General features: G+C 43.2%; 3 protein-coding genes across 7 annotated transcripts in view; 2 read left to right on the top strand and 1 right to left on the bottom strand.

Annotated features, from left to right (window-relative positions):
* LOC133472987 (astrocytic phosphoprotein PEA-15) overlaps positions 1–6,993 on the top strand; it is a 13,200-nt gene extending 6,207 nt beyond the window's left edge. For both annotated transcript variants that reach the window (XM_061764617.1, XM_061764616.1), the window contains 3 exons: positions 2,355–2,529; positions 3,369–3,524; positions 4,912–6,993. In XM_061764617.1, the coding sequence (XP_061620601.1) occupies positions 2,358–2,529; positions 3,369–3,524; positions 4,912–4,976 (393 nt within the window). In that variant the 5' untranslated portion in view covers positions 2,355–2,357 and the 3' untranslated portion in view covers positions 4,977–6,993. The remainder of the gene's footprint in view (positions 1–2,354; positions 2,530–3,368; positions 3,525–4,911) is intronic.
* On the bottom strand, positions 5,562–15,124 carry LOC133472946 (broad substrate specificity ATP-binding cassette transporter ABCG2-like). Its single transcript, XM_061764541.1, has 19 exons — positions 14,977–15,124; positions 14,183–14,236; positions 13,982–14,109; positions 13,459–13,518; positions 13,267–13,381; positions 12,343–12,495; positions 12,121–12,278; positions 11,631–11,733; positions 11,516–11,564; positions 11,343–11,441; positions 11,184–11,282; positions 10,947–11,092; positions 10,758–10,840; positions 10,073–10,162; positions 9,874–9,998; positions 9,623–9,777; positions 9,448–9,537; positions 9,120–9,196; positions 5,562–7,704 (listed from the first exon to the last, which is right to left on the bottom strand). The coding sequence occupies exons 2-19, from the start codon at positions 14,216–14,218 to the stop codon at positions 7,557–7,559; spliced, it is 1,914 nt and encodes a 637-aa protein (XP_061620525.1). The 5' UTR covers positions 14,219–14,236; positions 14,977–15,124; the 3' UTR covers positions 5,562–7,556.
* On the top strand, positions 8,614–24,064 carry LOC133472965 (protein phosphatase methylesterase 1-like). Of its 4 annotated transcripts, none has more exons than XM_061764583.1 (14): positions 8,614–8,755; positions 14,735–14,832; positions 17,697–17,947; positions 19,746–19,935; positions 20,256–20,313; positions 20,708–20,759; positions 20,828–20,982; positions 21,686–21,776; positions 21,844–21,909; positions 21,987–22,131; positions 22,310–22,472; positions 23,561–23,625; positions 23,857–23,924; positions 24,026–24,059. In XM_061764583.1, the coding sequence occupies exons 3-14, from the start codon at positions 17,919–17,921 to the stop codon at positions 24,048–24,050; spliced, it is 1,107 nt and encodes a 368-aa protein (XP_061620567.1). In that variant the 5' UTR covers positions 8,614–8,755; positions 14,735–14,832; positions 17,697–17,918; the 3' UTR covers positions 24,051–24,059. The 4 variants fall into 4 exon arrangements, with proteins under 4 accessions (XP_061620567.1, XP_061620566.1, XP_061620565.1 ...); XM_061764582.1 differs by lacking the exon at positions 8,614–8,755 and adding an exon at positions 14,261–14,610; XM_061764581.1 differs by lacking the exon at positions 8,614–8,755 and having other exon boundaries at positions 14,261–14,832.

Raw genomic sequence — 24,064 nt, 5'->3', positions numbered from 1 at the left:
TGAGTATTGGCAGGCATGTGCGCAGACATTTTTGTGGGTCGGTGCTCAAGCTCCAAAAAAAAAAAAAAAGGGGCAACCATCACCCAAATTGTTCATACAGTTAAAAAAAACGAACTATATATCTAACTCGTGTATTTCTGTTAACACAATCAACAAAGTCAAAACTATAAACAAAGGAGGTGATTATTAACAGTTTTCTTTTTTGATATACAAAAAATGAGACCAAGATAAATCATAAAAAAAATCCACTATTAGTTAACCTATCATCTGTACTGCTCAATTGAATTATTATTTTTTTTTTTTTTGAGAGGAGAAGTAAAAATAACTGAGATAATGCAGTTGCACATGTGCGCACACCCTCTTATAAATGGAGATGTGGCTGTGTTCAGAATTTAGTACGGCCCGACTGATTAATCGTCCAGTCGATATTTTCCCTTTTCAAGTAGTTATTTTTTTTTTTAACACATTAAAACGTAAGACAAACATTCAAACAACCATTACAAAACAAATCGGCTAAAATCAGCTGATATTTGCAGATTTTATTTGTTTCATCCACATTAACACATTATAACATAACACTAAGATAATGGCAGTTAAACAAACAATACCAAGTTTTTGGTAAGTTTCGCATTTATATATGTTATATCGGTTATCGGAATTTTATTCTGCCAGATATTGGAATCCGCATCGGCCTAAAAAATCTGTATCTGTCCGTCCCCGGAATTTAGCAATTTAACATTTAAACTAATGTTAAACATTGGTCAGCACACACCTACCACAGTTTAAAGTTCCTATTATTAACCCCAAATAAATTAAGGTAGGAACGTATGTACAATTCTTCCAAGGACTCAAATAATTGATGACAGAGAGGGTATTTTTTTTTTTTCAATCAATGAATGAAGGGGGGGAGGGAAAGGCACTGCAGCACTTTTTTTTAATCCAAGGTAAAAGGGAATGCTTGAGCACCGCTTGGTATCTATGTGTGCACATGCCACAGAGTATAGGTTGTTGTCATAATGGATTTATTTTGTTCGATATGTACTGATCCAGTACGCTGTGAAACAAATTAAAGAAATAATAATGATAAAAGTGTTACCAAACACAGTCATGCTCTTCTTCTCGCCATCAGAGAGAATTTTCCACCTCTTGATTCAGTTGCCGTGGCGACGACCGAAGCCAAGAGTGCACTTTATTCTGTAAAGGGGAGGGTGGGGGGGGGGGGGGGGTTGCTAGATAACCATCTCCATTGTAACATGACAAATAACTACATGAGTGACACCTCATCAACTTTGATTTGATGTCTGCATGTATTATATATCATCAATATGTCGTTATATATCACTGTTAATATCCTGCAGACTTTTTTTTTTTTTTTTAAGACTATTTGTTGCTTCGTGTGCACCAACATGCAACACCTTCATCTTCTGTCTGTGCAACGTCAAGTTGTGTACCGTAAAGAGCAGTCAATGTAAAATAATAATAATAATAATAATGTGCTTTTATTTTGGGCTCGCTTCATTAATTGCCGACACACAGAGGATACAAAAGCGTGTTTGTGTGCACGGGAATGTGAGGCGCACACTGCCGCCGCCGCTTCTCTTTCTTCTTCTGCGTGTCACGCTCATCTCAGAGTCGGGGAAGCGGAGGGGGGCGGCACTTGGGCCTCGGGGGGGATTTTGAGGTGCATTTCTGTACATCTCGTTGCTTCCCCGCAGTACTTTGCGGTGATTGTACGACAACGTGACAGCAGGAGATGGACCCTGTTTTGTCAAGTCATGTTGGTGCGGGCTGTGTGTGCGTGTGTGTTTGCTGCTCTGTTCATTGTTTTCTTCTTTTTCTCCAAAGCGCACAAAAGCAACAGTCAGTGTCAGCGCGAAATATTCAAGCAAGTGCGAGGAGGCAAAAAAAAACCCACCCAAACAAAAACAAACAAACGAAAAAAACAACTAAAAGAACAGTTTATATGAAACTTTATTTGAACAGGGGTGTGTCGCCGTTTGCTATCCAAAGAAGACCATGGATCATTTAAAGTCGTCAATTTGTCTTCAAAAGTCTCTTGTTTTCTAACCATTTTCACTTGTTCTCCAGCTACATTTCACTTGAAATGAGTCGAGAAATCTTACTTTTGAGGCGACGAGTCTTATTGGAGGCCTAATCAGATTATTTTTTAATAGAAATATGACTCCGAACAGCAAGGCAGGTGTGCTAACCACGAGGTCACCGTGCCGACCTGACTTTTGTTTGCTCTCGCCGAGGCTTTGGCGACCTCCTACGGAGCGAGGCAACGGCGTCTGTGCAATATAGGTCACTCTTGTGTGTGTCTAAATTGTCCCGGGTTGTGTTGCGTTGCTCAGACGATGGCGGAGTACAGCTCCCTGCTCAGCGAGCTGTCGGACAACATCACCAACGAGGACCTGGAGCAGCTCAAGTCGGCCTGCAAGGAGGACATTCCCGAGGAGCACAGCGACGCCATCACGTCCTGCAAGGACTGGTTCAACTACCTGGAGAAGAACGACAAGCTGGCCCACGGTGACGCACACGCACGCACTCATGGAAACAGACACGCACACACACATGAACACACAGCCACCTAGAAACAGACACACATGCACAAAGACACAAGAGAAACACACACACCTAGAAACAGACACACAAATGCACACCTAGACACAGACGCACACACACAGACATCAACACACATCTACACACACATGCACAAAGACACAAGAGAAACACATACGCACACATCTAGAAACAGACACAAATGCACACTTGGACACAGATGCACGCACACACATGAATACACATCTACACGCAGACACACGCACAAAGACAAGAGAAACAGACACATACACACGGACACACACGAACACACACACACAAAGACAAGAAAAACACACACCTAGACACAGACGCATACACAGATGAACACATCTACACACACACACACATTCACAAAGACAAGCGAAACACACACACACACACACCTAAAAACAGACACAAATGCACACCTACACACAGACACACACACAGACACAAGAGAAACACACACCTAGAAACAGACACACAAATGCACACCTACACACACGCACACAAAGACACAAGAGAAACACGCACCTAAAAACAGACACACAAATGCACACCTTGACACAGACACACACACATGAACAGACTCACAGACACAGACACACGCACACACAAAGATACACACAAACACACAGACACGCATGCAGAGACACACACACACAGAGATACACGTACTCATAGACACACAGACAAAGACATACATGTACAGAGAAACGCTCACAGCAACACACAAAGAAACACACACTCACCGAATAACGGCATGTCCCCCCCTCGCCCCCCAGACAACCTGTCGTACATGGAGCACATCTTTGAGATTTCGCGGCGTCCCGACCTTCTGACCCGTGTGATCGAGTATCGCACCACCGTGCTGAAGATCGACGAGGACGACGAGATCGACAGCAAGCTCACGCGCATCCCCTCGGCCAAGAAGTACAAAGGTTCCATACGTTCACGACATACACACTTTCTTCATCCCCAGGGAAATTCCCATAAGTTGGATTGATAAATAAGAAGAATAAATTAAAAGCCAAAAGAAAAACATATGCTCAAAGCAAAGACAATTTTTTTTTTTTTACAAATAAAGACAAGAAAATGTGTGGGGCAGGGGATTTAGTGGTTCACCATTAACACATACTACCAAATATTCTTTTGGGGGGGGCGGTTCTAGCATCACCGCTGCCCTCATATAATAATAGTTTACATTATAAAAGCATACAGTAATGACATAATTAAGTAGAATTTAACACATTAAACAGCTTGTGCATGATGATTTAAAGCTGTAATCCAATTCAGTGTGCTTCTCCTTCTGGTGTTCCCACTTTGGCCACCAGGAGGCAGTATAATACTGTACAGTTGTGCAGACACCAATGAAAAAAAAATGGATTTCTTCTACTATTACTCATTGAAGTCGCCGAGATATTACCGTAATTTCTCGTGCTTTTTTTTTTTTTTCCCCGCCAAGAAATTGTCAAAAGTCAATAGTGGGCATTATACATGGGTATAGGAGAAAATGAAAAAGACTTTCCCATTTTATAAATGTACGCCGCCATCTTGAGGTTATGAAAAAGCTGTACGCTTTCATTTCAATGTGCCACCGCCCCCTTCGGGGTTATGAAAAAGTTGTACGCTTTCATTCTAGTATGCCACCTAGAGGTTATGACAAAGGTGGAGCCTACACTTTCATTCCAATATGACAGGGGTACATGCATGTATGTACAATTGTGCTAATAAGTTTACCTACCCAGGCAGAATTTGTGAAATATTGTTTTTGTTTTTTTTCAAATATGACATATGTTGAATATATTCACAACAACCATCATTAATTTCTTTTTGGTTATGTTTTCTTTAATGGTAATGCTTTTCTGAAATAATGGACAGTTTAATTTCAATCCCATTGAATTAAAATGAAATGTTTCACCTGGTCCTTCATGTTTTCTTTAAAGAATTGTACACATCTTACAAATTCTGCCTGGGTAATCAAACATATGAGCACAACTATGTGTTTTCTCATTTACTAAATAATAGTAGGGATGTTTCAATTTTTTTTCAATTTCAAAATAAGAGTAAGTAAATATAAAGGTAGTATGTGTTCAAATAAAGTGTTTCAGAATAATGATTTTGGGGAAAAAAAACGAACAAAATACAGATAATGCTTCATGTTTTGATCATGGGTAGAAGCAAAATCATGCATTGTAAAAATGCATTATACATAGGTAGAAGGGTTTTCCAGAATTTTGGTCAAATTTGGGGGTGCATATTATATACATGGGTGCACATTATACATGAGAAATTATGGTAGTCATTTTTTTATTCTTGTCGCCGCAGACATCATCCGCCAGCCATCCGAAGACGAGATCATCAAGTTGGCCCCGCCGCCCAAAAAGGCGTGAAGCCGCCGACTAGTCACCGCTCTAGTCAACCTGCCGACCGACACGAGGCCCTTAACACACACACGCGCACACACACATTCACATGCACGCACGTAACCAAACTGACAACATGAAGCTTATATTTGTACTCTCCTGTCATGGATTCCATTGTTAATGTTAGTACAGTTCTGCTCCGCGTTTGGATGTTTTCGTTTTTTTGGAGAGACGCAAACTAACTTTACTGCACTAAGTACGTACATCGGTCTTGTCAAAAGAATTGAAAGCCTAAACTGACACTGTGTCCTCGCATTAAAAAAATAAAATAAAAAATACAAAAAATAGTTTTACTGTCTAACATGCTCCCTTTTGCTCCGTTTTCCTCTCATCTGTTGTTGTCGTCGTTTTGGCCGGTTAGCGAGTCGTAGTTAGTGCTTACCACAGCTGGAAATGTCCACAAAGTCTCTTTACAATTCCAAAAATGGCTTGGAAAGCAATTGACTTGTTCTATGCACTGCATCGCATATGTATTTAAAAGTCACACTTTTCTCACTATTCCACGAATTTTCCCACACACACAAGCACAAAAAAAAAACAGCTCATTCGGGACATCTTGATTCCATTTTTAATGACAACATACAAAAATAAATGCAGATGTTTCAAACCATTCCACCTTAAAACTGTTCAGCAGCTTATTCATTCGCAAAAATTCCACATTTTCAAATATTTCACATGTTGACCACATTCCCGCATTTTTCAGCACTGTGCATTTTTCATGACCAAAATCCTACAATATTCAAAATTTCTGCTTTTTTTTTTTTTTTCGGGCTCACATTTAACATTTGATTCCGTTTGCATCAATTCACCTCGCAATTTCTATAGGAATTTAACTTTCTCGTTTTGTAGTTATTTCCAAAAACTTCGTCTAACCATTTGCTTTTGTACTAAACGAATTGTAAAGAGACTTTATCGAGAGGACTCACACTTGCAAACGCCACTTCACTTCGCTTTGCCGCGGCCGATTTGCCATGTGTTTGCGGTCAAAGGTCAATGTCGTCGGTGCGCGTCAAGCGAGTTGGCCCCCTCGCCGTGAGTAGTAACAAACATGCACTTATGCCGGCGGCGCTTCCACACTGGATGGGCGAAGGCGTTTCTCGGCATTCCCCTGTTGCGTTCCAGCATGATCGCAGGCTGTCGTTGCTACTTTTTTGTTCCTTCTTTTTGAAAATTGGAACCTGAGTGAGTGTGATTTTATGACCGGCTGACTCCTTCTTTTTGTTATCCGTGTGCTCGTTCGTGCGCTCGGTGCCAATGTGCGCAAGCTGTTTTGCTTTTTCGCGGTGGCGGCCTCGCGTCGCCTCGCAGCTTCCCGCTCGGTCGCCATGGTAACTGAGAGCCAGACGTCAATAAGGCACATAGCAGAACAACATATCAAAGACAAAATGATGTCCAATATTGATTTCCATCGCAAGTACATATCAAGTTAGGAAACACAACAAAACAGAGAGGCAGATATTTAGTGAAGTCATTTGTGCTTAAAGACTGTTTGTTTTTCATTTTCTTGAATATGTAAATATGTATTTTCAATATAAACCACTGTGTTCATTTGTTATGATTAATTTATTTCCAGCCAATATAATTGTTGTTTTTACCTGCGTGCCCTGATGTTCGACTAACTGGCAGTGCTGTGACAAGACCTTTTCTTTCCCGAACGTTGACAAAAAGTGTATTAATGTAAGCGTGTCGGTACAGCGTGGCACACCGTGGCTTCCGAACGAAGAGCGAGAGAAAGAGAAAGTGAGTGTCCGTGCTTCAGGAGTTTGCATGAAGCCATTAAAGTCGTTGAGGGAAGTCATTCCGGATTGTTTTTTGTTTTTTTTTGTTGTTGTTGGTTTTTTTTCCCCCAACAAAGTGTTTTATTCCGCCGAGTGTGAAGTTGCTGCTTGTTGTCATGATTTCAAGTCAAAATGTAATAATGCCATTTTGTCATTGTGCTAAAATGAATATAAATATTATATTTAAATATATTTGCTAACCTACATTGCGTTGCCTGTGCCTTTATTTCGCGGTGTTCTTTAAGAACTGTTTGTTTTTAAACATTTATAAGGTACAATTTCAATTGAACATTTATGTGCAGTATATTTTAATTGAAGCATTATTAAAGTACAGTTTTTTTTTATTTTCCTATATTTAAGTGCAGTGTTAAATACTTGAAAGCAAGTAATGATAAAAATTCTAATCAATTAAAGATATATTAAATATGTATATTTGTAAAGCACAATATATCAACATATGTAAAATGAGATAGAAATAAAATAAATCAAAATGATACAACTAAATCAACTATAATGAATAATAAAACAAAAAAATAGTTAAAAAAATAGAACAAGTAAATGAATAAAAAATATATATATATCGAGAAATATAATCAATTAAATGAGTACATGTGAAAGTTGTGCATTTTAATGTTGTGAGCAAAAAGAGCCATGAGTTAGTCGCCATTTGCTTACTCCGCACGGACTTTGGTGGCGTCCACGCGCTTTGCCGGAAGTCAGTGCCATCGTTCCAATATCTGGTTTTGTGTTCAGCTGTGGCCCAGCCGGTCTAGGTGAACTTCCTGATGAAGCGCAGTTTGAGGTAAGCGATGGCGAGGAAGCACACGGTCATGACCCCGAGGGCCACGTGGTTCTGCCAGAAGCCCCAAGTGGAGTATTCCACGCCCTGCTCCTCCAAGAAGTCCTGCCCCCTGCAACTGGGCACACAGCACGGCATTATGTCATCTCACGACTGAAAGAGCCACGTTATCTGAACAAATAATAATATCAAGTCACAAGTAGGTGTTTTCGCTAATGTTGGCCAGCCACGTTAGTTGAATAAATAAAATCAAGTCACAGGTAAGTGTTTTAGCTAATGTTAGCCAGCTATGGTAGCTCAATAAATAACAATCAAGTCACAGGTAAGTGTTTTAGCTAATGTTAGCCAGCCTCGTTAGTTGACTAAATAATATCAAGTCACAGCTAAGTGTTTAGTTAAAACTGATTAATAATAATAATGTTAGCCAGCCTCATTAGTTGAATAAATAACAATATCATGTCAGAGGTAAGTGTTTTAGCTAATGTTAGCTAGCCACGTTAGTTGAATAAATAATAATAAGTCACAGGTAAGTGTTTTAGCTAATGTTAGCCAACTATGGTAGCTCAATAAATAACAATCAAGTCACAGGTAAGTGTTTTAGCTAATGTTAGCCAGCCTCGTTAGTTGACTAAATAATATCAAGTCAGAGCTAAGTGTTTTAGTTAAAACTGATTAATAATAATAATAATGTTAGCCAGCCTCATTAGTTGAATAAATAACAATATCATGTCAGAGGTAAGTGTTTTAGCTAATGTTAGCTAGCCACGTTAGTTGAATAAATAATATCATGTCACAGGTAGGTGTTTTAGCTAATGTGAGATAGCCTCGTTAGTTGAATAAATAACATTATCAAGTCACAGGTAAGTGTTTTTATGTGCTTGAGCAGCGAGGATTGGCGGTGACTCCAAACTGCACCACGACACTCTTGAAACTGTTGGAGCCAATATTTTGAAGATAACCAAGTTTGAAAATGAGCAATTGCACCACCAAGTGGTGCGTGTGTGCGCCCACGCTCATGAATCTGTTCAGTTGATTGGAACAGGTGCGCTTGTTACAAGGAAAAGTTTGGACAGGGAACTTTAGTTCATGCGCCTGTGGGCTAGTTTGTTTGATCTATGACAGCAGTTTTATGTTTGATGTTCGTGGAAAGACACTGAAGTCGTTTAAAGGTAAGTCAAACAAATATTTTCTTTCAATGGGGACTCGTTGGCCTTGATTCGAATGGCCGTATTAGCTTTTCAGTACAGTATTTCACATTGCCTGATGCAAAATTCCCAAATTAATGAAGAAATTTGACAAAGTGAACTAATCCTTCCACATTTCTTGACTGATTCAAACCATTTCAACTTCGAAATTTGTCACCATACCACCATAAGTTTACCATGAGAGTATTCCACAATTGAAGACATTTTAGTAATTCACATTAATTTCAACAATTCAGTTCAGCATCAGTTTTTCAGCATAGTGCTATTACGACAATTTAAGTTGCATTCTCTAGTTGAGACTTGTTGTTGACACTTGAGCGGTTCTTACATTATCCCTGGCGGACGACTGCTGCTGTTGAGGCCGCGGCAGAAGTCCAGCCCGTAGAACTCGTTCACTTGCAGAGCCTGTAGACCCAGATAAAAAACAATTTGTGGCACTTTTGTGTGCTTGCAGGAGGTGTTCCCCAAAAGTTGAATGCAGGCAACTGAACTCTTAGTAAAGATGTTTCACCTTAAGATTTTACTGCGCACGAAAAGAAAATTGGAACTGAAGAAGCCTTTTGAAATTTTGAGTCTACTTTCCTCCATTCAACTTTTGGATGACTGAAAGTCCACACAGACATATTGCAGGTGGTGTGTGTATATGTCTGACTTACACCAAGGCCATAGCGTGGTATACTCAAGTATTTCAACCAAGCCAGCCAGCTGACGATGGTGGTAAGATTGACCAGCAAGCCTGCGAAGATCTGCAAGGACACACTCAAGGTATTGTGGTTGTTTGTCTGTTTACCATGCTTCAAAAGACTACTGAAAGTGGTGGTGTGGTGTCACCATCATGAAGACGCAGGCGATGGTCATGAAGATGTTGGCGATGGCCACCACTGTCTGGTCGGCAGAGATGGCCAGTGCCATGGCGGTGGCGGTGTAGGCCACCAGAATTACGGTGAACATAAAGAGGAAGAACGCCTCTGGCGTGGGCTTCAGACCTGCACCCAATCCATACACATTTTCCAAACATAATGAGCGCGGAACAAAAAAAAGAGGGGGAAAGCCAGAAATTTGGGTAAAAAACTGCTGCCTACCAATCATGAAGTAGGCCACACAGCTGAACACAATTGTGGGGATGGTCCTCAATGTGAGGATGTCGGAGAGCATCTTGGACAGGAAGTAGACCGACACACGGTAGTAGCCGCTTATGTACTCATGACTGCAAAAATAGCGAGCAAGAACTTCATGTGTGGACATATTCACGTATCGACATATTTTCTGCATCAAACCCACATGAAGAGTTTCCTCTCCAAAATGAAGAGCTCGGCCGACGACAAGGAGCTGAAACACTGGTTGACGGTGATGAAGAAGAGTGCGCCGAATCTGGAAGTGCGGCAACAATCGGATACTGTGTGGACTAGACTAGAATGTAATATATATGTAACCTATTGCTACCTCACAAAGCAATGGGGACCGTAGAAGAAATGTGAAGAAAAAAGTACAGGCAGGATGGAGGCAGCGGGTGGAGGAAAGTGGGACAGATTAGCACCAGCCAACATTAAAGGGAAGGTTTTGAAGGTTTGGTGACGGCGGCAACAACCAGAAGACAGGAGACGGTGCTGGAAGTGACTGAGTTGAAGATGCTGAGATACCTTTTGAGAGGAACGATGAACAAGATCAGGAATGAGCTCATCAGAGGGACAGCAAAGACAGGTTTGGAGGTTTTGGAGACAAAGCAAGAGAGGGTAGACTGCGATAGTTTGGATGATAAGGGGGGCACATCGGATACGATATTGATAGAAGAAGCCCGGGAACTAATTGGAAAAGGAAGAGAAGAGGAGATTTATGGTGTGATGAGGCAAACATGCAGATAACGAGTTCGAGTAGAAGATGCCGAGGGAAGAGAGATGGAAGAGGAGGTTTCCCTGTCATGACCCCTGAACATGTTTCAGCCCAAAGGAAAAGAAGAGAATATAACCTGTTTTGGATCCCACTCTGATCTTCCTGGACGTTGAAGAAAATGGCTCCAACAACCAGAGCAAGGAACAACGTAACTGCAACCTAAACAACAAGTCCCTCAGCCGCCTCTCATTCCCTTTAGATGCAGCTATTGAGAAGTCTTATGGTGAGGACCATTGCAGTGTGGTTTGTGGTTAGGGTCTCGCACCTGAGCGATGGAGGTCTGCGGGTTGAGCAGGAGGTTTTGGAACGTCCTCTTAAGAACCCAGCGGAACTGTGTCAGGAAGCTGGTATTGTAGGTGATTGCTCTAGAGGGAGCGGAGCAGCTTGACTTCTTACCTTGAATGATTCTCTCTGAGGAAAGACAGAAAGTCGCTCTTTCTAGTTCTGCTTTCTTTTCATGTTTATGACCAAAGTGCCTCTGCTGTAATGTTGCTGCCCCTACCCAACTCTGCTTTGGTCTGTTTAAAGTCATGACAGTTTCTATATTCCTCCACCAGTTTGTCCTCGATTCCCTGCCTGGACTTCAACACTGAGTCCAATTCTGGAAGGACAATTAGAAGAAGTTAAAAAACCGAGCATAGAAAATCATCTCTCAACACACCTTCTCCGTCCGTACTGCTGATGCCGATAGCGGTGGAGTCCCCGTTGATGACGTCCAGGAAGAAGTCTGCAGGGTTGTTGTGAGGCTCACAGGTGTATCCTGGGAAAGGAAGCGTGGACGTGAGGCCTTGCCGGGGATACACTCGTGGGAAAAGGGGGGGGCGCTCTTCCTACCGATTTCTGAAAAGTAGTTCAGGGCGCTCTCTGCCAGACCGTGGTACACCTGCGCGAGTAGTTTAACAGTGTAAGAAGTCACTCAGGCACAATCTACCACAGTGGCGCAAGTGACCTGTTTGCCGTTGACTAGCAGCGTGAGGCTGTCAAAGAGGCGGTAGATGGAATAGCGAGGCTGATGAATGGAAAGGATGATAGTGCGCCCACTGTTGGCAATCCTGGAGAACAATTGGACAGCAAGACAGGTGTTCACTGCTAGGATATGACTGCTACTGTTGTTGATACAGCTGTTGTTGTGCCAATTGTTCTCTGGTCCCTCCCGCGGCCGCTCTATCCTGTTTTCCTCTATCTAACCTCCGACCCTCTACTCTGTCTCTTCATCTCAACCAGCAGAGACAGAGCCTATGAGTTCTGTTGGAGGTTTGGGTTAGTAACTACAACTAAACCCTTTTTCCTTCCCTCTGTGAACAAATGCTTGCTCATGTGGGTTTCAGTTGGTGTGATTCTTGACCTGAGCAATGTGTAAAGTGCCCTGAGTTAACTTCTATTGTGACTTGAGTAAGTTTTTTTCAAAACTTGCTCTTTTTGTTGACCTGTGTTCACACCTTTTGAGCAGCTTCAGCACAGAGTTGGCGGTGCTGGCATCCAGCCCGGTAGTGGGTTCATCCAGGAAGAGAACGGGCGGGTCGATGATGAGCTCCATGCCAATGTTGGTGCGCTTCCGCTCTCCCCCGGAGATGCCGCGAATCAGCTGGGTGCCAACCTGCGCGTTATGACGACATTAGAACACAGGCCGACTTTCGCGCTTCACGTATGCCTCGCCTCACCCTGGAGTCGGCAACGCGGGTCAGTCCGAGTTCCTGGATCAGTTGCACCACTTTCTGCTCCTTGACGGCCTGAGAAACACTGGACGGTAGACGGAGCGCCGCAGAGAAGCTGAAGTTCTGTCTGACTGTCAAGGTTCCCATTACCACGTCATCCTATCGCCGAAAGCGAACAAAATGTTTTTATGGATAACCCTTAGAGATGAGGAGCCATCTCATTTTCGAGGGGGTCTGACATAACACATAGCGAATGTTCAACATATACAGTCATGATAACAGACATTGCCTTTTGCTCTGCTCCTGAGTGCCTTTGTCACTTGCGCCTCATGTAATTATCGTCGTGCTGGCAGTTTGTTGTACCTCATTGTCATGTTCTGGCATTCCTTGTCCACGCTCAAAGTAAGCTTAGCTCCTGTTTGTTTATTGACCTTGCCTTTGATACAGTTTCCTTGACTGACTGCCTACCCATGTACCAAACCCAACCTGTTTAGAAACAATGTGTTTTTGGGGCTGTCTTTGCCTTTGAGTCTTGCAATTGGGCCCTGCTTCATGTCCTGTTCGTGACACAGACAAGGAACCAGAAGATGAGACAGAAGTGCGTTTTTTAAAAAGACCAAAAGAGCTTATCTTCTCATGGTGTCTGGCAGGGTGTTGCAGTCTGTAGCAGCTTTAAATTGAATGCCCTTCTACCAATCTCTTTATTGGTTCTGGGAATGAGAAAACAATTTTTGTTGGTTGTATCGGAGTGTGCGTGGAGAACTGTACGGTGCCAAGTACTGTTTGAAATCGGTGGGGTAATGGACTATATGCATGGCGACGCATGAAGCATTTCCGGTGGAAAGGTCAGGCAAGCTATATTTAATAGTTCAGTGCTGATACGAAATGGATCGCAGCCTTAGCCCCCACCCTTGTAGCGAAGTGTCTCACCTGCACCACATATCCTGACAGACATTTAAAATTGGGCGGTTGATGGGCGCCGTCGATGAGGACTTCACCTGACAGGCCTGCTGGGTCCTTCCTAGCAGCTAAAACGTCCAGGAACCTGAAACCCCCAAAACAAATGCGATGTCACATGATGAATGTTTTTAAGTTTTTGGTTTGTTAAGTTGCGACACTCACGACGACTTGCCACTTCCGGTGGCTCCCATGATGGCATTGAGCCCCGGCTTCATGATCCCACTGTGGAAGGGAGCACATCTTAGCAAGTTTTTATGAAGGCATGCGGCCATAGTTTAAAAATAATCTGATGGTGAGCAGAGTTGAATGAGCTGTAAACACGTGCTCATTGACTTCAACTGGCCTTCACCTCCAGCTTGGATTGGTCAATGATTACACGAGCTGGATAGTAAAACATCGGAGATGACAACACACTTGGTGTGGCCTTTGTTCAGACACAATATTCATGGCGCTTTCTTTAGCGGACGACCAAAGGCTTTAAATGTTCTCATGGAAACTGGGACAGGAACGACTTGACATTTTGTGCGAACTGAACCTTCTCGACTTCTTTTGGAACAATTCATGTGTGTTTATTGGTTAAAGCCCAGCTCATTGTCGTGCGTGTCGGACAAAGCACGCTTCCTTCCTGGCTCCCCATCACGTACACCAATACTTCCATGTTCAAAAGAGTGAAAGAGTTTCTCACTTGAGGTCAATGAGGATATCTTTGGTGGTGCTCTTCTTCCTCCAGCACAAACATCCTCCGGCCTGCGTCACCTTGTAGTGAATGTCATGGAAGCTGACCGTGGCGCCTTGTTGCGGCGTACCTGGACACTGAACACCAAGAACCACACAAATGCAGCCTCGAACCTTACTTTCCAAACGTTGCCGCATCGGGATAAGGTACCTGGCCTTTTACGGCGTTAGTCTTCCCCAGTTCCATCGCCACTTGCTTGCCCGCCTACAAAATGCAAAATAAACATTCTCTATCAAGTTTCTGACCGTCGGATATTTGGTTAATGGACACATTTCTGCTTTGAAATGTCATTTCAGATTTGTACGTTCAATTGGCGGCATAGAAAGTTTCTAATGGTTCCAAGAACGGTGAAGACGAAGTCCGACTGCTGGATACCCAGTTCTAACAATGGGAATTCAACCAACCGATGTAGCAGCAATGTAACCTTTCTTGAAGTTCAAAATGGTTTGGAATTAAATGAAACTTAAGTGGACAGCGCCTCAAAACAAGCACGTCGTCCCCTCTGACTTTAGCACGGTCGGCGAGCGTTGGCTGCAAAGTTAAGGGTATGGCTTTATGAGATGGGAGAGTATGTCACGGTAATCGCTCGTATTTTATGTTGGCTTTACCCATTGTCAGTCATGTATTATATTCTAGTACTGTAAACTGAAACGTCAAAAAAATAATAATAAAATCACACATGCGTTCCAATTTCCCTTTTAGGATGAATCCTCTCCATTCCTCTGGTTCTGGTGCTTGGTCTCCCATCCTCTCCATTCCTCTGGTTCTGGTGCTTGGTCTCCCAAAGCCGACATGTCAGAGTAAGCATCCGACACAAGTGTGTGTAAGCCCGATTTTATTTTCCTGACTTTGACCTTTGACCGCCACCCTTTCACTCCAACTTAAAACGCACATTCGTATTCATTTTGTAAACCGTAAAGGAGAGAGGCAAAATGATTACTCACCCCGTTCCAGCGACAATCAGCCACTGGCTGTCATCCAAACACAAATCACTGCTGTGCTGCAGAAGCGCTTGCATGTGTGTGCTATTCACATCAATGGGAGTTTTTACTGTGGTGTGCAGCCAGCTTTTATAACTGAAGGTGTGACCCAAGTTGTAGCTATACAGTGTTCGGGTGTCTCTCTCTCTCTCTCCCTCTCTCATTTTCCACACATCGCTAAAATAGCAACAAAATTAAGATTCACACTGCTCCGATGAATACCAATAATTCGGTTACAGTAGCAAATAGCGTGAATGGCGATTGTTTGCTCCACTTTCTGCTCCGTGTCAAGGGCAGCAGAGTTCAGAGAGCTCTTGTTTTGGTTGTGAATTCAGTGACGGGATTCTGCTGCTGATGAAGACTCAAATGTGGATACCCTCTTGATCCTGTGAAGGGAAATGAAAATGATGAGTTTTCGGAGGTTTCCATGGCGCTGAAGCGCAAACAATATGCGAGGCGGAGGAACTCTGGGAAGCAAAACATGCATGCTAATTATTCATTCGAGTATCGTTTGAATATATTCACGTCATGTATCGCATTCTTGACCATTAAGAGACTCTCGTTGGAAGTACAGCTGTGCCATGAGTAGGAATTTGAATTTCATATATTTGAGGATGGCTGGGAACTGGGATACTGTCTGTCATCCACACCTGAGGGGAATGTTTGCTGCGTATGTGTCAATCCCAACTGAAAGTTAAATAAAGGTGATGCTGTCATCCATACCTGAGGGGAATGTTTGCTGCGTATGTGTCAATCCCAATTGAAAGTTAAATAAAGGTGATGCTGTCATACACACCTGAGGGGAAAGTTTGCTGCGTATGTGCCAATCCCAACTGAAAGTTAAATAAAGGTGATGGTGTTGTTGTTGTCCAATGATGCTGTTAGTTTTTGCACATTTAACCCTCAAGCCTTGTTTGTTTTTTTACTACTTGTAAATGTAATTCTTTTCCATGGTCTTCTCCCCTTCTTCAATCTAAAATTGCTTCATTGGAGTAAGTCATGCACAGACTTCCTGACTTGAGTTCAAGCTTAAATGTGCCTTTGCTCTTTGATCTGAAAAGGTCCTTTGTTGCTTTGCGCGTTCGTTCTGAAATGTTTGTTCCTTTGGTTGTTTGCGCTTTCATCTCCGCAGACGTCACAGCCGCCAGTCAACAAATCAATCAATTAACGCCTGGCACCCAGAGTTAGAGTTGTAAATGTCAAAACCAGACAAAAATAGCCATCTTTGGGGATTTTCCATTGCATGAACACAGATAAAACGGTTCCCAAATTTAAAAAACAAAAATTAAAAATAAAAAGACGGACACTGAGCCCACAGGGTCAAGCAGATCCATTGTGCCTGTAGGTTTACATACCCTGGCAGGATTTGTGAAATATTGGCTGAACAGGGATATATGTTATGTATACGTAGCTTTTTTGGAACGTGTTGCAGCCATAAAATTCCAAGTTGTTGATTATTTGCTAAAAACAATCAAGTTTATCAGAATCATCTTTATTTGCCAAGTATGTTATCAGTTTGAACATTAAATATCTTGTCTTTGTAGTGTATTCAATTAAATATAGGTTGAACATGATTTGCAAATCATTGTATTCTGTTTTTATTTAACACAACGTCCCAACGTCATTGGAATTGGGGTTGTATTTTCTTTATTACAATGTTTTATACAGAAATGTGTCATAGTTTAAATTTAAGATTATTTGTAAATATTGGACAAAATCTAACAAACAAAACAAAAAATCCTCATCCTGACACTAATATTTATATAATTTAAACAAATCCAAGTTCAGTGTTCTTGAAAGCTGTTGAAGAAAAGGAAATCATTGATATTGTTAATAAATGTAAAAATAAAGCATGTATCGATTGTAACCAAATGAATATGAAAATGGCGAAAAAGGTAATTATGTGAATTTCCAACATATCATTCCAAACTGGACAATTCCCAAATAAAATGAAAACTCCCCAAAAATCATTCTGATATCCAAAACTGGTGACAAACACAACTTCGCAAACCACCTTTCTCTCGTCTGCCACAATTCTCCCCAAATTCAGGAAAAACTCTTCAATAACATATGAGATAAATTCATCGAAAAACAAAATACTCTCCGACCGTCAGTATGGATTCAAAGCAAACCGGTCAGCTTGCACTAGCTTTAACAGAACTCGTTGGAAAAAAAATAATAATCGTGCAATCCATAGACAATAAGAAACTTGCAGCAGTTTGTGTATCTACAGAAATTATTCAATCAATACCATAAATCATGATAGACTGATCAGTAAATTGGAATACACATGGTATTAGGGGTGTAGGCTTGAATTGGCTCAGAGGTTATTTCACAAAAAGGCAGCAGTTTGTGAAGCTTGGGTAAGTTTAAATCAAAATGCATTGTGTGTGGTGTCCCCCAAGGATCAGTGTTGGGACCACAATTGTTCGTCCTGTATATTCATATTTTATGTGACGTGTACCAAATTTTGAAGTTGATGCTTTCTTCTCATAAGTTATTATATTGTACTTATTTGTATACATGTTTGCGGGAAAAAAATCAATTAAATGCCTGATCACTCATGTTTTCTTTAAAGAATGGTACGCGTCTTCCAAATTCTGCTAACTTATAAGCACAAATGTAAATGACACACGTGAAGTGTCAATGAAGACACTGAAAGTTTGGAGCGTGTCACTCTGCAGGCCCACTCCTGTCGCCATCAGCCAATGGGCCGCCGCCGCCGAGATGCCGCCTGACACCGCCAGCTGACTCGTTATTGTTCTCCCGTGCGTACTTGCTCTTCTTATTCGCCGGATGGATGTGAGCCAGGGTGTCGTGGAGCGGGTCCTTCTGCCGGAGTGACACGTTTGAGGAAAAGGCCTCACCCGCCGGATCCACGCGACTCCAGACGCTGAGACGCAAACATGTGGGAGGAGAGCTTTGATAAGGAGCAGTAAGTCACTTTTCCATATCACGGACAAGATGCGTCGCACGTTTACTGACCTGCTGAGATTCACGTCAAGTACAATGTACTCGGAGTGTTTAAAACGATGTTTGTATGTATAGTGCCGCGAAAAGGTATTTGCCCACTTCAATTAATTATTTATTTATTTGTATAGTTTCGCCACTGTGTTTAACATCATAAAACAATTTTTTGTTTTTCAACTAATCAAATGTTTGGGAAAGCTGCGTTCATTTTCACTGACCACAGCCAAGCCTGATGACCTCAAGATGTGTTCAATCAAGAAATCACTTAAATAGCACCTGTCTGGCAAAATAAATTCGGCCAAAAGAGTTCAAAAAGCTGCAACAAAATGCCACAATCCAAAGGAATTCAAGAACAGATGAGAAATAAAAGTGCGGAAAGGGTTACTGAAGCTTTAGGATGTTAGCAAACCACAGTGAGGGCTATTATCCTAAAATGGAGAAACTATGAAACAGTGGTGAATCTTCCCAGGAGTGGCCGGCCCACAAGAATTACCCCAAAAGGCACAGCAACAACTCATGCACGAGGTCACCCAGGACAACACTGAAAGAACCTCAGGCTTCCTCTGTCATGGTCTGTGTTTTGGTTTGGGTTGTGTTTAGTTTTGTTCCATGTTTTCCTGTGTTCCATGTTTGTAGTGTCCACCTGTTCTCGTCTACTTTGTGTCGACCAATCAGCTCTCTCCAGCCACTCGTGTCTTGTCCTCGTTGTCTCGTCAATTTGTTTTTTATTTAGTTCCCTGGTTTCTTTCAGTTCTTGTCGGTTCACTGTCGTTGTCACATGTCTTTGCCATGTCATAGTCACCAGTTGTCTTTATCATTGTGGTATGTCATTGTCAGGTGTCATTTTCCCTATCTGTTCCATGTCTTACTCACAGGTCATAGTTTGTTTCCAGTTTTAGATATTCAAGTGTTTCTTTGTTACTTTGGTTTGGTTGTCATCTGTTGTGGGACTTTGTTCAGTTTTGCTTTATCCAATATTTTTGAAGATTAAATATTATTTTGAGACTCCCGCACTCCTGCCTTGCCTCCCTGATTCCCTGCAATTGGGTCCACCATGTTCTTGCCTTACGTTCCTCGCCTTCGCCCTAACCACGTACGTGACATCCTCTGCCTTGGTTAAGGTCAGTCTTCGTGACTCAACTGCAAGAAGAGAACGGGCAAAAATGGCATCCATGGCAGAGGTCCAAGGCAAAAGCCATTGCTGACCAAAAAGAACATAAAGGCTCATCTTACTTTTTGCAAAAAAAAAACAAAAAAACACATCTGGGATAAATATAACACAGCATTTCAGAAAAAGAACATCATACCAACAGTCAAACGTGGTGGTAGTGGTAGTAGTGTTATGGTCTGGGGCTGCTTTCCTATTTAAGGTCCTGGACAACTTCATGTGTTAGAAGCATGAATTCTACTCTTTACCAGAAAATGCCGAAGGAGAATATTCGGCCATCAGTTTGTGATCTCAAGCTGAACGCACTTGGGTTCTGCAGAAGGACAACGATCCAAAACACACCAGAAAGTCAACTTCTGAAGGGCTTAAACAAAACAAAATGAAGGTTTTGGCGTGGCCTAGTCAAAGTCCGGACTTGAAGCAATTGAAATGCTGTGGCATGACCTTCAAAAGGTCTCTCACGCTCAAACCCCCCAGCTGAATTAAAATAATTCTGCAAGGAAGAGTGCGCATTCCTAAGGCAAAGTTGTTAGGTTGTTTTGAAGAAACAACAGGTAATTCTCACCACTGTAAACAATGTCATTTTGTGTGCCAGGGACGTGGGCCAAAACCTGGACTACTCGCCCGTGTCGTGGCGTGAGTATTTCGACCAAATGGAGGATGTGAGCGTGGGCCAGGCCGACAGCCGAGACGTCTTTAGGGTTTACAAAGCGGGATGTGAGGGCCCCCTGCTGGTTCTTCTGCACGGAGGAGGACACTCGGCCCTGTCCTGGGCCGTCTTCACCGTGAGTGCAACCCCAGGCCGCTACAGAAAGCCGAGTTGAGCATTTATTCCATATCCGACGAGTGCGCCCAATTGTCCGTGTACTACTACACTGTTTGTCCCCACAAATAAGACAATTCAGTGCACTACTACAATGATTCCACAACTGAATGACATTACAAATGTCACACAGTAGTGGGAAAAAAAACTTTACGAGTAAGACAGTCATTCTACTAGTGCGCTGCACTGTCTGACTAGTGACGACAAACAGCATACTAGCACATGGTCAAATATGCGCACTAGTAGTTTTTCCTCACTATTAATGACTTTTATGCGTTGCAGACCGCCATCGCTGCCAGAGTGGGCTGCCAGGTGCTCGCCATGGACCTCAGGGGTCACGGTGAGTCTCAGGACATTTCCACACGAACGCAGATATTTAGAATTTTGACATTATGTCCAAAGTTTGGAATCATTTCACGCTCAAAAAAAGCAAAAGTGCAGTGCGTCTATTGCAAAACTGCAGCACTAACTTCCACAACAGCCAACTGTACAGTCTCATTCGCTGACTCCCACGTCACTCGCCAGGCCCCGCCTTTGAAAGCCAAACACATTCAAAGTCATAGATACTATGGTGTACAACGTCAGGATGGCGACCCCAAGTGGACATAATACCTGCACCTCATGTATATTTTGTATTAGTATTATGCAAAATCATTTTGAATGTGATTACTTTAATAATGGAAGGGATGTTTGGTAGAAAAATCGCTTCTAAAGATATTTGTCCTCCTGTCAAGGTGACACTCTGGTCCGCCAATCGGATGACTTCTCCACTCAAACCATGTCCAGGTAAGCACGCTCAGAAAGCGGTCACCCCGCCGACCAGACGCTAACCAGATGCCCTGGGCCGCTCGCAGCGACGTAGCCAACGTGGTCCGAGCCTGCCACGGCGAGATCCCTCCCCCCGTGGTCCTGATTGGCCACGGTGTCGGCGGCGCCATCGCGGTGCACACAGCGAGCAATGCACTAATGCCCACCACGGTGGGACTTGTGGCCATCGATGTCGTGGAGGGTGAGGGCTTTTATTTACTTCCGCCTCCGAGGCTAAACTTAGCTCCAGCCCGAGAAAATAAAGCTTGTTACTCAGTTGAGATGTCTTTGGCGCCATCTTGTGGCAAAAACAGCAAATGGGAGGATAGGTTGGCCAAAAAAATGGAGACAGGTTCATGTGCAGTGTAGCGTTACCTCCATACCTCTCTGCTCACGTGGCAAGATTGTAGTTTTCAAATAATATGAAGTCATCACGGGGATGTCACGTTATTATGCAAGTCTGTAAATGTAAACATAAGCTCATCTTAGCTAGCTACGTTCACTGAATAAATATCAAGTCACCGGTGTTTTAGCTAATGTTAGCTAGCTACGTTAGCTGAATAAATATCAAGTCACAGGTGTTTTAGCTAATGTTAGCTAGCTACGTTAGCTGAATAAATATCAAGTCACAGGTGTTTTAGGTAATGTTAGCTAGCCGTGTTAGGTGAATAAATAAGAATATGGAGTCACGGGTAAGTGTTTTTATGTGCATGAGCAGGGAGGTTTTGGTGTTTTATGCTTGCAAATTTTTGTGTGTACAGCTATGTTGTAGATGTGTAAGTGTGTTGTAATAAGTTTAAATGTGTTTGAGCGTTGGGAACCGTAAAAATGTTGAAAAAACGTTTTCATATGCGGATTTTGGTGCGGTGAACGGAGTTGATCGTGTCCTGAAACGTGCATGGCAGGAAGTGCGATGGAGGCGCTTCACAGCATACAGAACTTCCTGAAGGGAAGACCTAAGTCCTTCAAGTCTATGGACCACGCCATTGAGTGGAGGTGAGCCGTCGTCGAATGAATTTGGAAACCCCGTCTCCATTGATTTGTTTACTTTTCTGTCGGTTAGCGTCAAGAGCGGACAAATCCGTAACCTGGAATCCGCCAGAGTGTCTATGGTTGGTCAGATCAAAAGGTAGGTCGGTTTTGATTGGTCAGTAGAGCGGTGCTACCCCGCCCCTGCTTGTGCGCAAGCTTGCCGGTGTGTGGCAGGTGTGAGGCGGAGGAGACCGACATGCTGGAGCGGGCCGGCCCGGTCAAGGACGTGGTGGAGGAACGCAATGAGGAGTTCTACGACCGAAGCTACGTCGATGAAGAGGAGAACGCCGCCACAGAGGCCAGCGTCGGCGAAGGCCAGGTATGCAAACCCACATAACGCTACTCCGAAAAAAATCGGGACATTGGGCTTTTGGGTAAAATTTCAGGATGAACCTAAAACCCACTTGAGCCTTTTCAGGTGAACTTAATTTGACCTCTAAAATTTGGAACGCAAAATTCACAACACTGGCATGGCATTCCTTTGAATGTGTTTCTAGAGTGTCTACAAATGGCGCATAGATCTGTCCAAGTCTGAGAAGTACTGGGACGGCTGGTTTCGAGGAACCTCCAACCTGTTTTTGGCCTGCAACCTGCCCAAACTCCTCCTGTTGGCAGGAATTGACCGGCTGGACCGAGACCTGACCATTGGTCAGATGCAAGGTGAGCCCCCTCTTTAAGATGCCAGTCAGGACATGATCCTGGTGATTGGTTAATAGGGACTTTAGACAAGTGGTTCTCAAACTCAGGAGTTTCAACTTCCACCTCCGGCAGAACTTCACCCATGTCTCAGGGAAGGTGGGGGACATTGAGTCCGAGTGGACCATGTTCCCCGCCTCCATTGCTGAGGCGGCCGACCGGAGGTGTGGCCATAAAGTAGCCTGTCGTGGCGGCAATCCCTGAACCCTCCAAATCTGAGACCATGGTCCTCAGTCGTAATAGGGTGGCGTGCCCTCTCCGGGTCGGGGATGAGATCCTTCCCCAAGTGGAGGAGTTCAAGTACAACTCGTATCTTGGGGTCTTGTTCACGAGTGAGGGAAGAATGGAACGGGAGAGCGACAGGCGGATCGGTGCGGCGTCTGCAGTGATGCGGACTTTGTATCGGTCCGTTGTGGTGAAGAAGGAGCTAAGCTGAAAGGCGAAGCTCTCGATTTACCGGTCGAGCTACGTTCCTACCCTCACTTATGGTCACGAGCTCTGGGTCGTGACCGAAAGAACAAGATCGCGCATACAAGCGGCCGTATTGAGTTTCCTCCGCAGGGTGTCCGGGCTCTCCCTTAGAGAGAGGGTGAGAAGCTCGGTCATCCGGGAGGATCTCAGAGTAGAGCGGTAGAGAGGTTTTCAAGCTCTACTCATGTAGACAGAATAGACGCTCCCCTTTTATGCACCGTATGTATCTTTGCTCCTGTTTCCACGGAGATAGCTTCTCTGCTGGCACCTGCCGCTGTCAGCCAGTCAACCGCCACCCTGGAAGTGACAACCTGGCTGTGTGTGCGTGTGCGTGTGTGTGTGCGTGGAAATACATTTCCAAGGTGGCCACGAAATAGCTACGGATCCGTCCTGGACAGTTGGTAACTAGCCTAACTATGACAAAGGAAGAGAAAGTACAGATACTGTATGTTTTCAATTGTTGGGAGAAAGAACAAAACGTTATTAGGACAATAAATACTAATAAGTACATTTACCCGAAAGATCTACTTCAGTGCAGTAGCTTTTATTTTTCATGTGTGGGGCTTCTTGTCTGTTTGCAGGTAAATTCATGATGCAGGTGCTGCCACCCTGTGGTCATGCAGTGCAAGAAGACAATCCAGACAAAGTATGAAACTTCCGTTTTTCTTGAAAAAAAAAAAAAGGAATCTCTTTCAGATGAATACTTGTTGAAATGAAGTTTTAGTTTCAAATTTGATATATGGAGGGCAGTCCATTATTGCAGTCAGCACTTTTTTTTTAAGCTTAACTGCATCTGCATGTCAGTATTGGCGAATGTTATTCACTCAACATGAAATATTGATCATTAAACGAAGGTGCTCATTGTGTGTGTGTGAAGGTAGCTGACGCCGTGGCCGCGTTCCTGTTGCGACACAAGTTCACGGAAACCAGAAGCGAAAGAACGAGGTAAAAATGAGTCAACAGAAAGGGGGGGGGGGGGGGGGGGGAGTGCATTTGACCAGAGTAAAATGAGAAATGTATTTTTTTTTCTTTAATTTTCTCTCCAGTCCACGCTCTTCTTTGGGGAGCTGAGGTCCACTGGTAAG

This window comes from Phyllopteryx taeniolatus, chromosome 23 (genome assembly GCF_024500385.1).
Source record: "Phyllopteryx taeniolatus isolate TA_2022b chromosome 23, UOR_Ptae_1.2, whole genome shotgun sequence".
NCBI lineage: Eukaryota > Metazoa > Chordata > Actinopteri > Syngnathiformes > Syngnathidae > Phyllopteryx > Phyllopteryx taeniolatus.
This window is presented reverse-complemented; position numbering and strand designations above follow the sequence as displayed.